The 17,891-nt window shown below is 32.6% G+C and overlaps 4 protein-coding genes across 5 annotated transcripts in view; 2 read left to right on the forward strand and 2 right to left on the reverse strand.

Moving 5' to 3' along the window:
• Positions 1-1,508: 1,508 nt before the first annotated feature.
• Positions 1,509-2,204, forward strand: LOC104825752 (peamaclein). Of its 2 annotated transcripts, none has more exons than XM_010558121.1 (2): positions 1,509-1,664; positions 1,830-2,204. In XM_010558121.1, exons 1-2 carry the CDS (start codon positions 1,586-1,588, stop codon positions 2,021-2,023), a joined length of 273 nt encoding a protein of 90 aa, XP_010556423.1. In that variant the 5' UTR covers positions 1,509-1,585; the 3' UTR covers positions 2,024-2,204. The 2 variants fall into 2 exon arrangements, with proteins under 2 accessions (XP_010556423.1, XP_019059565.1); XM_019204020.1 differs by having other exon boundaries at positions 1,509-1,652.
• Positions 2,205-2,831: 627 nt separating this feature from the next.
• On the reverse strand, positions 2,832-4,475 carry LOC104825753 (E3 ubiquitin-protein ligase SPL1). Its single transcript, XM_010558122.1, has 4 exons — positions 4,370-4,475; positions 3,663-3,812; positions 3,452-3,521; positions 2,832-3,352 (listed from the first exon to the last, which is right to left on the reverse strand). Exons 2-4 carry the CDS (start codon positions 3,744-3,746, stop codon positions 2,970-2,972), a joined length of 537 nt encoding a protein of 178 aa, XP_010556424.1. The 5' UTR covers positions 3,747-3,812; positions 4,370-4,475; the 3' UTR covers positions 2,832-2,969.
• Positions 4,476-5,517: 1,042 nt separating this feature from the next.
• On the forward strand, positions 5,518-8,103 carry LOC104825754 (putative cyclin-A3-1). Its single transcript, XM_010558123.1, has 7 exons — positions 5,518-6,085; positions 6,410-6,642; positions 6,733-6,885; positions 6,988-7,021; positions 7,114-7,263; positions 7,349-7,483; positions 7,591-8,103. The coding sequence occupies exons 1-7, from the start codon at positions 5,732-5,734 to the stop codon at positions 7,660-7,662; spliced, it is 1,131 nt and encodes a 376-aa protein (XP_010556425.1). The 5' UTR covers positions 5,518-5,731; the 3' UTR covers positions 7,663-8,103.
• Positions 8,104-12,956: 4,853 nt separating this feature from the next.
• LOC104825755 (isoflavone 2'-hydroxylase-like) overlaps positions 12,957-17,891 on the reverse strand; it is a 6,316-nt gene continuing 1,381 nt past the window's right edge. Inside the window, exons 2-4 of the mRNA XM_019204004.1 lie at positions 13,962-13,972; positions 13,495-13,886; positions 12,957-13,418 (exon numbers count right to left, since the gene is read on the reverse strand). Of these exons, the coding sequence (XP_019059549.1) occupies positions 13,184-13,418; positions 13,495-13,886; positions 13,962-13,972 (638 nt within the window). The 3' untranslated portion in view covers positions 12,957-13,183. The remainder of the gene's footprint in view (positions 13,419-13,494; positions 13,887-13,961; positions 13,973-17,891) is intronic.

Genomic DNA, 17,891 nt, shown 5'->3' on the forward strand with positions numbered 1-17,891 from the left:
AGGGAAAGAAAAAAAAATCAGAGCGTTTTAAACATTTTCAATATTCTGTGTATTTTATATAAAATTTATTTCGAAATTTTTTATTTTTCTTTTAAAAATATATTAAAATTAATTTAAAATTTTCATAGATGCACAAGTCAATTTTTTTTATTAAATACAAATTAAAAATTAATATAAATAATCATATTGTAAAATAACTCTAAAATTCAAATCAAAATGCTATTATTAACAACATTGAACAGTGATATTGAATAATTATTTGATAATTTTTATAATATATATTTGAAAAAATAGAAACAAATACTCAATAATTTAGAAATTGATGATATGATTCTATCTTTAAAAATAATTTGACTAATATTTAATTATGACGATAGAAAGAAAATGAATTTCAGGAAAAATCTAGATGAAAATTTGTATTTATTTATATAGAAAATCAGGTAACAATAACAAATATGTACAAAATATTTTAGGGCCTCTAAAATTAATTATATTCAATTTTGTAATTAAGGAAAGTTTGTTACATTTGGCACTCTTAAAATTTGTAATCATGTGTAAAAACACACAAGTCACACACCATTTAAGACATCTTTGATTAAAATTACGCGAATAATTCATATTTGGGTTTATTTTATAAATCGAAATAATTTGTATAAGATATTCAGACTCAATTTTACAATTTTACTATCGATAAAATGCTTATATCATATAATTATAAATTTTTTATTTTTTATTTACTATAAAATTACCCTTAATTTTTTTAAATAAATTCGGTTTAATTCCGGTACTCGAATATATATGATATCAGATTTGAAATTTTAATATTTAATACGTTACAAGAGATATAAAAAAGCTATAAAAAAAAGCTCAAGACAAACAAGAAACCTCTCAAAAGATGGATGCTTCACATTCATTTGTTTTAGTTTAACGCAACGGTCTCTCTGTCGTGGACGACGTTGTTTCTTTGCATACTCTAGTTTTATTTTATTTTCTGTGTGTATATATATATATATAAACCCAAATTTAATTTTATTAAATTGTTTTTTTTTTCTAATTTAGAAAAAATAAACCCAAACATTTTATATGTTTATTTGATTTTGTACACTATTAAAGCATCTATAAACCAACATGTAGTCCCATGATTGCATCTTATAATGATGTTGCACAGTGGCAGAGATATATGATTAATCTCCTATTTCTTTTTAGATATTCGAATGGAGAATATCATCAGAGATAATATTTATAGATATGAAATCAATAGAATCATGTAACATTCCATGTGATGAGTATAAATAAAGAAAAATCAATTATGGTAATCTTTTAGAATATTATCTACATCTTTGCATTAAGATAGTTTCCTTTAATATATCTATATTTGGATTCATTTTTAATATTACAATTCGGAATATTTGTAAAATGGAAATGAAATTAAATTTGGATTGATACCTAAGGTTTTCTCAACTATAAATAAGCCCTCTTTTGTAGCCAATTTTTCCTCGTCCAAAGCCGTCACTTCTTTTGCGTTTACACAAACAAACTCTCTCTTTCTTCACACAAAGTTTCCATCTTTTTTTTTGTCCTGAGAATGAAGATGAAGCTCTTCGTTATATCTTTCCTCCTCGTCTCTCTTCTCCTCACATCTTCAATGGCCGGTTCATATACACGTATACACACACACATATATATATATATAGATGCAATAACTCAGTGTATCATACAAAATAAACAGAGGGTTTTCGGTGGTTTGATTAAGAGAACCCGGCATTTCATTTAGGAGTATATGTTATATAATCTTTTGCTATATTTTATGCGATGTGATGATTTTGCAGACGGCGACGATTTCTGCGAGGCCAAGTGTACGGAGAGGTGCTCGAAGGCGGGGAGACAGGACAGGTGCCTTAAGTATTGCAACATATGTTGCGAGAAATGCCATTGTGTTCCGTCGGGCACGTACGGCCACAAGGACGAATGCCCTTGTTACCGCGACATGAAGAACTCCAAGGGCGACCCCAAATGCCCTTAATCAGAAACCACTTTCCCTAGCTAAATTCATAACATTTCACGCATATTTACTCTTATGTAAGTGTTTGGTTGAAGTGCTTTAATTAGATCGATGGACCGACGGTGTCAAAATGTTACAAACCAGAGATTTGTGACATCGGGGCATTATTCCCATGCCTTTTCTCTTGTTCTCTTCCTTCTAAGATATGGTTGGTACGTAGAATAGAATTTTAATATAATAAGATGAATAATCATCACAAAAAAAAACACATCTTAAAATCATGTGTATTAATTATAACCTCCCTCTTGTGTCAATCTAAAAATACGAAAATTATACGGTAACAAATATGGACATTCCTTTAGAAAAATAAAAAAGAGTTTCTGTGTGGATAAAATTTAGGTACTAGTATACTTTAAATTTATCTATTTCTTATCGTATTAGAATGAAATATGGTAAAAAAAACATGAATTTTTAAATTTGTGTAAAAATATATAATTTTTGAAAATTTTCGCATAAAATAAATCCATACAAATTTACATAAAAAATACTCAAGACTTTGATTTTTTTTTTTTTGTAGAAACCTATACAAAAACATAAATGATGTTAGTGTTTGCGTGAGTTTATGCAACAAATTTTAAAATTTGTATATATTTATACAAAATTAAGAGTTTATGTATTTATTTATCAAATTTAAAAAGTTAATATTTTTGTGATATTCCCTAGTAGATTATATACAGTATGAATTAGGATTTCTAATTATAATCAAGACAAAACTATGTAATATATTTAAATTCTTTCGATTAACAATAATACACAATCTACATTTGAATTAAATTTTAGCAGTAAAAAAAGGGATGTATCAATCATATTTTTCATCAATTCATTACCAAAACATCACACACAAATTCATATTTTCCTTGTTGATAACACTAACAAAAGAGTTTGCTTATACGAAACGACATCGTTTTCAAAACCTAAACCATGTTCTTCTTGATTTCCGTATCACTCTCCGACAAATCGGACAGACCCTTGTATCTGCCTCCATCAGCTTCCGAGCACAGCCTCGGCACGTGGCAGAATGCCCGCACGGCACGAAGAAACAGTTCCTCCATTCCTCGTAACATATGACGCACAACTTCTCATTGTACACGTCCTCCGACGAACTGAACGACGCCGTTTCTCCGTCCCCTTTCCCCGTTCCGTACGTCGTTAACGGAGACTTCACGGACATCAACGGCGTTGTAACGGAGGCGCCTTCTCCGGCAGGCTCCGGCAGTCTATCCGTGCTGAACTCGGCGTCGTATTCGCTTAGGAATTTCAGTATCAGGAAAATGATTATTATTATGGTCCCTGAAGAAAAATCAAATAATCAAAACCCATGTCGGTCCATTTCATGTAATTGAATTTCATAGCATAAGACACGTATATGATCGTATGGTTAATTTGTACCCAAAATTATGATGTACGCTGCAACTCTGGCCTCGAATGATAGCTCTCGATACCATTCATCGCCATCATCCTGCGAGTCTTCATGCAATAAACACGAGAGAGAGAGAGAGAGAGAGAGAGAGAGAGAGAGAGAGAGAGAGAGAGAGAGAGAGAGAGAGAGAGAGAGAGATATACACACACTTGAGAGAGAGAGAGATAGATTCTTAATTACGTTATTAGCAGAGAAGATACACTTCAGAAGCCGACAAGAATCGTACGGAGATGATGAGCTTGTGGTTGAACCGTCCATCTTCATCAAGGAGATTAGGTTCAAATGAATCCTGTATTATCCATCCATCTTCTTCGTTTTTCTTCTTATTGGCTGTTGGATATTTTGGATTTTGTTATTAGATGCCATTGAACAAGTGATTGATTGTTGATGAATTCCAACTATATTCTTTAGTTTTATTTCATTTTTTTTATTTTTATTTTTTGCAAAAGGGACGTCGTGCAAACAAGATTTGAGAAGAGATGGAAAATGTTGGATATATACTTTTTAAAAGAAAAATAGGAACAAGTAAATGAAAGAATCTTTCACGCTTATTGTTATTTTAAAAAAATAATATATGAGGGAAGATGTATCTAAAGGATTCAGTCCATTTGTTAAAACTAAACGGAAGCTAGAATGCAATAGCTTTGAATTAAATACCCAAAATGCCAATATTCTTACTCCAAACATTACCAAAAGAAACAAATAAAAAGAAAAACAACATTCATTAGGAATATTAAAAATCCATGAAAACAAAAATAGATGAAAGATCAAGTTTGGGGAGGAAACATATATTCCAAATCATATGGTTGAAATCCGATTCCGAGATTAGTCTGATCTTGATCCACAATACTCGATTACAACAAAAATAAATGTTTTTCGTAATGTACCTTTTGTGATCGATCCTTTTCGATATCACTATATGCGATGTTATTTTCTATGCAAATTTCTTGAAGATTTCGAAAGAGGAGAGAGTATATAGGTGGTTGAGTTGCAGAGGTTTAAGGATGGCAATGGAGGGTTCAACGAATAGTGGGTGAAGCCTTGCAACAAGTGATTAGGTGATTGTAAGACCGGTAGGTTTGAGTTGAATGGTGGATGGTTGAGCCCAATGGGCTCATTTTGGGCCACGTTTGGGCCGCTTGCTGTCTTGTTTAATTCTTTTCTTTTCAATATTAAAAAGCTAAAAAAATGTGTTTTTTTAATTATAATGAAAAAACATAGACGTTACGATTTACCAAAAAAAAAAAAAAAAAATCTAGTTTGGATTCATTAAATCTTGACCAAACTAAATTATTCGTATATTTTGATTTTCGCTAATTATTTATCAATCAAGTTTCTTATTTAATATGAAAATTATTTCGGAAAATGAAAGATATTCATACCACATCAATTGGTATTCAATGGATCCAACAAGGTTCCATTAATCTCTCTACTCATCCAGATGCTTTTACAGCTATTACAAAGCAAACTGCTTTCTTAAAAAAAACAAAATCTAAAAAATTATGCAATAATTGCATCTGAGGACAATAAATTATTGGAGAAATTGAGGAAAGGATTGTCAATTATTTATTTATTTATTTCAAAATATTTTGGTGGAAATTTTGGAGGGGAAAATATGAGGCCAATGAGAGAGAGCGCACCAATCTCCAAATCTAAATCTGAAATATTTATTTTTTTTACCAAAACATTAGGAGGGAACTCTCACTAATCTCCATCTCCCAATTTTAATTTTTTAATTTTATATTTTAAAAGAGCCCAGTTGCTAGATTCACGATATTTCGAATTTTGATGGTTTTTATAATTTTTTTAATGTATAAAAATTATAGATATTTGATTTTATATTTACTTTAGATTTAATTAAGTTGATTTGATTTTAAATAAAATTATTGCCCAAAGATATTTTGAATTTCTATTTTCAGTTATCATTTTTATTTTAAAAATTCATATAGATGTTTAATTTTATCTGTATTTTAAAATGATTTCGGCTCTTACCCCAAATATTTTCAAGTGGTTTGGCAACAAAAGCATCCGAGTCCAAAGCAAAAGATTTTGCACAGAGCGCCACTCCCCCAATTGGTTTTTTTTCAAAATCCCTCTAATGGCGCTTCTTCTTCTTCTTCTTCTTCTTCTTCTTCTTCGCTTCCCATTTTATCTTCTCCTCCACGACCCTTCTTCGTCTCGCCCCTCCTCTTTTGATTGCACCCTCCTCTCTCCTCTCTCGACCCCAAAGCTCGACTCTTTCTTCTGTAATGGCCAATCAAGAGTCCGCTTGCCTCAGGGTCACTCGGGCCATTAAGAAGAGATCCGCTGCGGCGGCCGCTATGGCGGAGGTGGAGGATTGTCCGGTGGGGAAAAGAAGGGTTGTGTTGGGCGAGCTTAAGAATCTAGCGAACATTGTCGTTTCTGTTAACCCTAATTTGGGGAAGGAGACCCAGAAGGCGAAGGGTAAGGGTAAGGGCAGGGTCGCGAAGGCGAAGAGGGTTTTGATTCCGGCAACGGAGGAAGATGAATCGGCGGCCACTGATATTGACGCTAAGTCTGATGATCCCCAGATGTGTGCGGCTTACGTTAAGGACATATTCGAGTATTTGTGTAAAATGGAGGTAATTGGATCTCTCTTTGGTCTGATTTCTCTCGTCGATTAGAAGGGCAGTCCCTGTTTTCTTCCGCTAGAGATTCGATCCGGTTCTGTCAGGGTTGATGTTTAGATTCACTGTTAATTTTAGAAGGGTTTGCAATAGCTAGGATTGTTTTGCATTGGATCATGATTCATGACTGGGGATTAGCAATAGGTCTCTTTGTCTGAACTTGATGGAGTGATGACAACAATTCTGCAAATGTGAAATGTAATTCTTGCGATGGATTATGTTACCTCCATGGTTCTTGGCTAATGGGAGGCTGTGATTATTATTTTTTTGTATGTTTAGGCTGAACCTAATAGAAGAGCTTCTCACAATTATCTTGAGAAGATTCAGAACGACATAACTGCAAATATGAGAGGGGTTTTGGTGGACTGGTTGGTGGAAGTTGCAGAGGAATACCGACTTGTAGCCGACACTCTCTATCTCACTGTCAACTACGTCGACAGATTCCTGTCTCAGAAATCGCTCGAACGGAAGAAGCTTCAGCTTCTGGGCGTCTCTTCGATGCTTATCGCCTCGTAAGATTCACAACTCTTCCATGTTTTCGGCATTGGTAATTTGGTATTTCTATATGCTTATATTGCTTGGTTTGTATTGGGATTTTGTAGAAAGTATGAAGAGATCAAACCACCGAATGTGGACGACTTTTGCTATATAACCGATAATACTTACACGGGAGAAGAGGTCGTGAAGATGGAAGCCGACATACTTTCGGCGCTGAAGTTTGAATTGGGCAGCCCAACAGCTGTCACGTTTTTGAGGTCAGAACAGAAGAATCCCTTCGATGACAAATGTTTTAGTTAAAGCCGGTTGTTTCTTTCGCCTAATCTTTGTTTATTGGTGTTGGTTTGTTGGGAATGCAGGCGATTTATCAGGATCTCGCTGGAGGATTACAATGTAAGCTGAATTCCTTACTGGGTTTTTAACGGTTAATCGAAACTCCGTATAAATTGTGTCAGTTGTATTCACAAGTTATGTTCTTCTTGCAGAACTCCAATTCTCAGCTCGAGTTCTTGGCTCATTATCTTGCGGAGTTGAGTATGTTAGATTACGAGTGCGTAAAGTTCTTGCCATCTCTCGTTGCTGCATCTGCTATGTTTCTTGCAAGATTCATAATCCGGCCAAAGGCACATCCTTGGGTGAGTAATCACAGCTTAACAATCTTTCTTCCTTTTTTTCAGATCTTGGCCCATAATCGCCTAACAATCTTTGCTTTCTCTGCAGTCAGAAAGCCTTCAGCGATACACGAAATATCGACCAGCCGATGTAAAACAATGTGCCTCTGCCCTGCACGACTTGTATCTGAGAAGACGGGGGGCCGGATTGCACTCTGTAAGAGATAAATACAGTCGAGACAAGGTATAAATACACGTTCTTTACAATTTGCACACGTCTCTTCCTTCTCTCGACAATTCAGCGGAAGGGTTCTTCTCGCTCACCCTTCCCTGATTACGTTCTTGAAACAGTTTGAGGCCGTAGCCAACACACCCGCTCCACCGGTAATACCAGAATCGTTCTTCTTCGATATCACGCCGTGAAACCTGAAATCGGTCATCTGGGTACTGGCATTTGTAAAGATAAGAAGGAAGATAAGGCAACAGCAATGGCAAAGTATGGAATTGGAGCAGAACTTCGTATGGAACGAGGCAATGCCTAGTGATGATCATTATCTTTGGTGAAAAGATCCATGATTTGCTGAATCCATCCAAAGGCCATCACAGAGGAGGCTGTGAAGAACCTGTGCTGTTTTCTCAAGAATCAAGAATTGGGAGGGAAGGAGATGTCTGAATTTAGATGGCCCCACACGAACGAATTTAGGACAAGATAGCTGAAGGCCTGAAGCTACCCATTCTTTTTCTTCGCTTTTGTCGTGTTCAGTTTCTTGTATAAAGTTTTGATTCTGTTGTCCTTTTGTCTGGTGAATCCAATAAACTAGGTAATGCAAAAGGTGAAGGCTTTCTTACAACTCAATTCGATTATTGAGCTTTTGTGGTTATGGAATTTTCAGTCCCTGAATTTTTCTTCAAGATTTTGAAATATGTAAAAACCAAAAAAAAATAAAAATAAATTAAAACTTGCATATATGCACCTTAAAAGAAACCAAACTCTTTATTCACACGTATGATACCATGAAGTTCGTTGTTTTAGAAAATATATAAATATATATATATATATATATATAATTAAAGCATCAGGTAATAAAGATGCCTGTCTTGTCTTCTGCTGTAATCTCAGAAGTTGTGATTTTTATCCAAAGATAATAAAAACAAGAAAACAGACCAAAAAAATATTATGTCCATTGTATAAATCTGAAAACTGAAACGACTAGTCGTATTGGAATCTCCTTCGAGGAGATAATACGGAGGATTTCTTTTGGGTCAATCCAGAAAAAAAAATATTTGTCAAATTAAAAAATTTGATTGCTTTTTTCACTTATGGATGAAATAATTCAGTTCTTGTCCTTGTTTTGTGATAATCATCACATACACACACACACATATATGTATATATATATATATAGTGTATTTTCTGCTTTATCCTTCCATCTTTTCCTCTCAAAACCGTGTAATTTATAGAATCCTTCGGTTAATGTGAAATCCACACTAATTAAGTGGAATGATTAAAATATGGATAGCAAATGCATATTCCCTGAATCAGGGGAATTAAAAGCTAAAGATTATGTATGTGTATATATATATATATATATATATATTAAAAGGTATGTAGAGTTTTTTTTTGTCGTTTGCTTCATGTCTCTGCATAGAGAAGAGATCTCAGCATGCTCTTGATCATTGATAATCTATCAAATTGTAGGTGTACCATAATAGATCTTTTTAGTTACATAAATATTATTTTTGGAAGTTTATTAATGTAATTATCAATATTGACAATTAATGCTTGTTTACAACCCAAGTTCTTATACCCTACAAGATAGATAATTAAGGCAAAAAAAAAAAGATTAAGGAAACTCTAAATTCTATGTTTAAAATTCCCCAATCTAGATAGAAATGCAATGTATATAAATATTGACATAAGTAAATATTTGTAAGGTGTTCACAAACGGATGGTAGAATATGTAAGAGATTTCTTCATGAGAGGTTGCCCATATGATCTTATTAGTCTTTCTACAAAATATGATATATATATATATATATATATATATATAGTTTGAGTATTACAAACATTTAATGGTATATAAACATAATTTGGTTGCTGTTCCGGTTTAAAAAAAAAATGTGCATTCTTCTGATATTGATATTCTACTAAACAAAATTTCCAAATCCGCCAATATAATAAAATCTTGGAAATTGTACACAATAATGCATACACTAAAAGTTGATAAATGTGATTTTCTTACCATTGCAATTACTTATAAAATGTCAAATTGTGAGACGATTGTTATTATTTTTGACAAACGAAAGAATTTTAAAAAATAGTAATTTTCTTGATCTCTCAAATATTCCATGCATGATATATAATGTTTATTTTTTTTTAGAATTTGGAAGTTCACCAAATATTTGATCCGACTACATCTCCCAAAGAAACGGAAAAATCCATGTGAATGTCTCTTTTCTTTACCGGTTGAACCACCAAATTTTGGATATGTCTATTTTTATTTTATCATATGAAACCAAACACAAGAGAAGAGAAAAGACAAACAAACACCTTCCATCAATTTCATTGCCAAGAAATGCCTAATGAATGTATTTGCTCTCTGTTAATACTATTACATATACGTATATAACACAGAGGGACCCTTTGTTTCAGGGACTGAAACCCTAAAACTCTTCTTTTTTTTTTTGTAAAATTAAGAATAAAAAAAGGCGAGAAAGAGAAACAATTAATCAAAAAGCAAAGGAAAAAAGAAGTTGTCGAAAAGCTCAACACAATAAAAATCCGGAGGCATGCATGCAAAGGTAGACACCGTAATAAAAGGACCGAATCAAACCATTATCTATGCATATAATATTCATATATATATATATATATATTTATATATCTGAAAATATTTTAGATTGTACATCAGACCCAATAGAAAATTTTATTTGAAAATTTCAATCCGTGACAGTTACAGTGGACTTAGCATAACTATGTGAAAATTACATCATAAGTCCTAACCCTAGTTTTTTTTTCTTTTACTTTGCGATTTCACTCAGTCTAAGCCTAGAGTCCAAATGTCGGATTTTGGTCATTCAAAAGTTGCTTTTTTCAAGGAATAAAAAAGGGGGTGGAAATGCATTTTTTTTATATTTTTATTAATTTGCATTTCATATTCTGAATCATTAGGCTTAAATTTCCAAGAAAACCCACAAACTTTGCACATATTTCTACACGACAGCTCCACTTTAAAACCTCGTTTTCCTTCTCACGACCAAAGCAGTCATCTCTTTCATGTGATTAAAAACTCACTTCCTCGTCTCAAAGCACCCAAAAAAAAAATGCACTTTGAACAATACAAAAACCTCACCCTCCTAATTCTCCTCCTCCTCTTCCTCTTGCCATTGCCATTGTTACTCTCGGGAGGAGAGAGAAACCAATTCAGCATCAATGGCGTTTCTGCAAACAAAAGCAAATACCCATCAAAGGAGGAAGACGAGAAGCTCTTGGACCGAAGCATGAGACCCACGAGGAGCATCATGCATGATCATGATGATGACGACGACTTCTCATTCAGCAAGAGAAAAGTCCCCAATGCCTCTGATCCTCTCCACAACCGCAAATAGGGTTTAAGCAAGAATCTAAAATCTGAACTCTTTTTGATTGCTTTGGTCTGTTTTCACTTGATGAAAACGCTAGAAAATGTTTATTTCTTCTCTTTCTTTTCTTTGTAAGAAAAACGTCGAGATTATATACCATTGGACCGACCCTTTCGGTTTCTCAAGATTGCCTGTAAATTTTCGTTTTGGTGAATATTGTTCACTATAGAAAATGTTGTATAAATGTTATGGTAAACATTTTATATAATTGCTAATGGAGTTACGTACGTATTTTGATTTAGTGGTAACCGCTTAGGTTATAGATTAGATGCCCAATATTTTATTAAGAGATGGAAATAATTAACCGCCCATATATAGCATTTACAATTACAAAAAAAAAATAAAAATAATTAACCGCCCATGTCAATGTCACCTTTTATATTTCATCGAAATTATAGACTCTTTCTTTCTATAAAAGAAAATATTCATTTCTTACGAGTTCTTCCTTCAAATATGTTTTTTTTTGTCTGTATAAAAAAATATCAGAAGGAAGACAGGAAGTCAATAGAGTTTCAAACCCAACAATTAATCCATCATTATCACTTTGAAGTTTGAAACGGCCGAAACCGACCAAAGACTTGTATAAGTATTTCGACCTAATTCAGTAAATCAACCAACACCTCCAACTTCAAGCAAAATATAATATAAAAAAGAATATTATAATCAATATATAAAATCGGATACCATTTTCCTATATATGGTAAGTGTACATATACATAAACATGATGTTTATGCGTATTAATCTAATTAACGAAATGATTTCAGATCATGGACTATATATACACACACACACCCACTCCTTATCCACTGTTGTTATTTCTCAGTCAAGTCCATTATCTGAAAGTTTCAGTCTTGAAAGTTTCAGATACGGTTAAGTATAATTAGTATTATCATTAATTAATTAATTATTTAGAAATTCAGAATCTATCTGCAAGTTTTGTCCTTTTGTTGTTTTCGTATCTATCAGATGCAGTAGCATGTATGAACTGAACTCTGAATATCCTCGGGACCTTATAAGTAAAATAGAAAATAATTATTTGACAAACAAAATTTAAATTAAAATGATAATTTATAATATCTAATATAATTTTACAATGAACAATAATTAAATTTTAATATAACTAATAGTAAAAAGTGACACAAATAGTAAGGAAATAATTTAATTTTTATTAAATGATAATTTTACTTATAATATTTGCAATTTTTTTTTTGATAACCGGGTAATCCCAGACCCAAAGGGTCCAGACTAATCCCGACCCACACGCACAACCGGCACCACACGTGTGGGATGTGAAGCACCCGAAGGTGGCCGGAGGAGAAATCTCCATACCCTGGATGTTGAACCCACGACCTCTTATTCAGGAAGTGAGCTCTCAAACCAACAGAGATGGGGGAGATCCCTATATTTGCAATATTATTTAAAATAAAAATAATGAAATAAAAATATAATATTTATTATAAGTATAATTCAAAATTATATTTTTTAACAAATTCGTCAACAAAGAATGGGTAATGTTAAATTTTAAATATTTTCACATATAAATTTATTATAAAGAAATTATTTATTAAAAATCTAACATTTGATTTTTTTGGGTAGACTGTTTAAAAAAATCTGTAAATTATTTAGTGTTGTAGTTATTTGTAAGTTATTGTGGTAAAATTATCTGTATGTTGTTTATGTTAGCGGTGTGATAATGTTTTTAGCATTTTATGTTATTTACGTTATTAATGTATGCGTGATATGAAAAATGGTTGCCATTTGATTATTAATCGAATAATCGAAGTGAATCGAATCGAACAGTAAGTATAAATGAATCTAATGCCACATAAAAATTGACCGATTATGATTTTTTTTAAACAAAAAATAAATCCCAACTAAATAAAAAAATTAAAAAACCACAAAATCTTTTAGAAAATGAACTTTTTACCTGGTTTTTACTAATCTGAATCGAACCGGTCTGATCCAAACTTAAATATAAAAATAGAATGATTCTAGTTTTTGTATAACCAAACTAACGGAATCCGAACATAATCGAATGAAACCCGAAATGACCATCTTACTTGAGAAGATGAAATGAAACAGAAAATTTGCAGACCATCAAATTCCTCTGTTTCTTTTTTTGGGTACAGTAACCATCAAATTGCAGTAAACAAATCCAAGAGAGAGAGAGAGAGAGAGAGAGAGAGATCTTAGAACATGAGAACCCATCAAGAACAGTTCACAGTGATCCCATTTTCTTGGATTATTTCAGACATTATTCTTTCAGAGACAAAACTCCTTTACCAAACATTCAGACAAGAGTCACCCTTCATCTGAAGTGAAAAGCAGCTTGTCAATACCTTGACGAGGAAGAAACCTCGCCTCCAATGGCTTAGCTTTGGACATAGTCAGTCCCGCAATACCCTTCATGTCGATCTCTGGCTCGGCCTTTTCCCAATCAAAACACCGAACCAACATCCCTATAGCCAACGACACCATCCGGATCGCCATGTTCGCCCCCGGACACGCTCTTCTTCCAGTTCCAAACGGTATAAACCTGTCCAAAAAACTGATGAAATTAACCCATCATAAGAAAAGATTTCAGAAACATATTTTTTATCCACTTTTCTTACCTGAATCCATCGTGTTCTCCGATCACGCCTTCGAATCTCTCCGGTCTGAAACATTCCGGATCTTCCCAGACATCGGGATCTCGATGCATTGCCCACGTGTTCACGATCAGCGTTGTGCCTTTTGGAACAGTGTAGCCGCCGATACAGCAGCTTTCACTCGACGAGTGAGGCAGCAACAATGGCGTCGGAGGGTATAGCCTGAGAGTTTCATTGATGACACATCGAAGGTAAGGGAGCTTAGCTAAGTCTGCATCAGTTACCAAATTATTTGGACCGACATTTTCATCGATCTCTTCTCTAAGCTTAAGTAATGCTTCTGGATTGCTCAGAAGCAGAGACATAACCCATTCTAATGTTACAGCCATCGTGTCTGCTCCTGCTGTGAACATTACCTGAAAAAAAAAATCATTTGTCGGATTCACAAACATCCCTTTAAGCCATTGGTGATTAAAATACACTTCACTTACCAAAACGACGCAAGAACTCTGGATCTGAATCTTGAAACGACAAAAGGGTTTCCATCAGTGTCGGATTCGACGATTTATCTTTGGAAACCCTACTGCTTCGTTCTTCCCCGATTTCTTCGATCAGTTTCTGCAAATAACTATCTCTCATTCTGAAAACACGCTCCATATTCTTCTCTATTCCTTTGTATCCAACCCATCTGAGGAAAGGGAAGAAATCGCAGAGATTCATCGTCATGGTTGGATAGAACCTATCCTTAAACTCCGACAGCAACTGCTTCTCTGTCTCGATATCTCCCTCGGAAACTCTCCTCCCCACGACCATTTTCATCAGAAGATTCGCTGTCAGAAGCGAAAAACAGTACTTCAGATCGATTTTCTCGAAACCCTTCTCGGAAAGATGGAAGATTCTGCGACAGAGATGGGTTACTTCCTCTGAGCGTAAAGCCGAAAAATTTTGGACACTGTTCGAAGAAAAGACCTCAACCACCGCAAGTCGCCGGAGAATCCTCCAGGTCTCGCCGTACGGAGCGAAACCCATGGCTAAGTATCCGTAGCTGAGGCGGCCTCCGGATAAAGTCCTGGGCCGGTTGGCAAAAACGATGTCGTTTTTGGTGAAACATTCTTCGGCGATCGAAGCGGAGGACACGACGACAAAGGGACGAGACCCGAACTTGAGATAGAGAACAGGACCGAACTCAGAAGATATGTTCTGTAACGATTCGTGGAGAGGGTTCTTGAGGAGATGAAGGTGACCCCAGATCGGGAGACAAGTCGGGCTCGGTGGGTATTTGTGTTTCGTGTTCTTGAGAGCTTTGACTGTGATAACAATGGCGGATACGAGAAAACTAAGAAGAAGACACAGCAAGTGAGTCTCCATGTTATTTTCTTCTTCTTTGCTCAAAAGCTTCTTCAGATGAGTATTAAAATATCAGAGCAGGTATATATGGTAATGATTAGAATTATAATGATTTCCTTTTATTATATATGGGACCTGGCTTATAATTTTCGGAAAATTTATTTAGAAAATTATTTGTAATGATATTATTTCAAGGCCTCGTGGATTTAACTTAAGTCAATCCGCTTATATATATATATATATATATATATATGTATATATGAATATTTTTAAGAATTCATGAGTCTATTGCTTTTAATATTACAGTATCTATTTTTAACAATTTCTAACATTTGCAATAGTCGTTTCAAAATTAGAAAACGACAGTGTACGACTAATTTCGTGTAATTAGTTTGTTCTAAGATTTATCATTTATATACGTATTAGATACGTGGCAATTAGAGAAGATTCCACGTCATGCACATGGAGGACGTGCTCAGTTCCTGTGGGTGCCTGTTAACTAGGGCTGTACATAATATCCGAAAAAACCGATCCGATCCGTTATTCGATCTGTATTCGAACCGAAAATTCGGATATCTGGAATACATGGATCGGATACGGATATTGATTTTAAAATATTTGTCGGATACGGATATCAAAATAAAATTATCCGATATATCCGATCCGATCCGTACGTTTTAATAATATTAATAATATATGACTAATTTTGTAATTAGTTTATATATAAGGGGTAATTGTGTAAAAAACAAGAAATATGTTAGGGTTTTTGCTCTTCGAGTTCCAACTCCGTAAGTCTGCGCCTTCCTCCTCCTTCTCTCTCTACCACAGATATTAGCCGACTCTCTCTCCTTCTCTCAGTTTCTCCTAAATTTTCCGACAAAATCTTTGATCATCGTCTTCGATTTCTTCTATTACTGGTAGGGTTTTCCTCATTCCGACGGTGAGAGCAGACACGTGGCAATTAGATAAGATTCCACGTCATGCACATGGAGGACGTGCTCAGTTCCTGTGGGTGCCTGTCTGCTAACCACTAAAGCCGGAGAATTCTATTTTGGAGGCTTTCGGCTAGAGGTATGGAAAAGAAATATTTGTATCATTTTTTTTAAAAAACGATTTAAAAGATTTGGAAAAATAAATAATAAATCGAAACAAAAGTTAAAAAAATTCAGATACAGAAAATAATATACTAATTGTAGTTGTTATTATTGGTAACAGTTATAATATTATATTTTAACTTTAATACAAAAATAAATATTACGTTTTAACAAAAAAATTAATATTATGAAACAATTGAGACAAATAATAATAACATATAATTTTTAATAAAAGCTATTTTGTTAAGAAATTCTAAATCTTCGGTTTAATTGTAAATGATATTTTGGTGTTGAATGAGAGGTAGTTTCCGGAGTTTTTGGATTTTAAAAACTAAAAAAACCGACAATCAAGTTTTTTAAAATTTGGTTTTCCTAAAAACCCGAAAATCTACTTTATAGAAAAATCAACTAAAAATCAAATGATACAGAGTTTGAATGGTAGTAGCTTTTGGCTCTGAATGATATTGATTTTTATTTTGGGTTTTTGGCTTTAGTTTTTGGTTTTTGGTTTTTAGTTTTTGGTTTTTGGTTTTTGGATTTTGAAAGTTTATAAATCTGAAAAAATGTGGCTTTTGGTTTTTAGTTGATTTTTTCTATAAAATATATTTTCGGGTTTTTAGAAAAACCAAATTTTAAAAAACTTGATTGTCGGTTTTTTCATTTTTTAAAATCCAAAAACTCTGAAAACCACCTCTCATTCAACACCACAATTTTTTAAATTTACAAACTTATAAAATCCAAAAACCAACAACTAAAAACTAAAGCCAAAAACTAAAAATTAAAACCAAAAACCCAAAATAAAAAAGCTACCATTCAAACCTTTTATAATGATTTTTTGTTTAAAAATAAAATAAATGACGATTTTAAATTTTAAAATATTTTTTATATTGTTTTCAAATTTATCTAATATAAATAATAATAAAATATTCTGTATATTTTAAAATAATAATTAGTTACATATTAAAAAAAGTATTTTAGATAAAATATGAATTTTTGTTAGGAAAAATCTAAAAAAAATATTCAATTTTTTTAATTTTTTATAAAAATATAAATTCTATTTTTTAATAAATAAAATCTAAATTTTATAAATATTATATTTTTTTAAGTATTTTGATATTATACATATCAATTTATAATTGGATAAAAACTTGTAACGGTAGAAAACAAATTTTTAAATTTTTTGTTTGACAAATTTATTCTGAAACTTATAAAATATATCATTATAATTTTTAAATTTGTTAATTAGTATTATTATAATTTCTAAACATATTAATTGTATAAAAAAACATCGACAATTTTTATTAAAAAAATTTGATAATTATAATGATATATTTTATAAATTTGAAAATTATAATAATTTATTTTGTAAGTTCGAAAATAAATTTTTTAGATGAACTATCTTTTAAGTTTGGAAATTTTTATAAATTTTATCCTAAATTTAGTCAAATGGTACAAGCTATTATCTACACTATCATAAATGATAAATGATGATAAGTATACTGATTTTTATCGATCAATCAAATCATAAATTATATAATTACATTTAAAAATAACAAATTTTATAAAGTTTAATTTTTTTCTAACATACAAAAATAACTTCAGATTTTATTACATAAAGCAGAATTTAGATTTTTTTTTAATTTTTTTTTTGAAAAGTTTAGATATTTTTTAAAATTGTACTTTTTTGTTATTATTATACGTGTTAAAAAAACACGGAGAGAGTAATAAATAATGACCTAAAACAATGAAATGGGAAATTCGATTACAGGAAAAAAAACAGTATCTTATCAACAATCATAACAAATCTATATACTTTTGTGTTGTCGTGACATGGTATCCCTCGATGATGTTTTAGAAAATAAATGGAGAATCTCTGGTTCGTCTTCCTCGTCATCTTCTTCATCACGACTGTTGTCTTCATCACCAAAACCCTAGCGTGGCAAAATCGTAAATTACCCCCAGGTCCGATCCCTCTTCCGA

Source organism: Tarenaya hassleriana, unplaced genomic scaffold (assembly GCF_000463585.1).
Source record: "Tarenaya hassleriana unplaced genomic scaffold, ASM46358v1 Cleome49, whole genome shotgun sequence".
NCBI classification, from domain to species: Eukaryota; Viridiplantae; Streptophyta; class Magnoliopsida; order Brassicales; family Cleomaceae; genus Tarenaya; species Tarenaya hassleriana.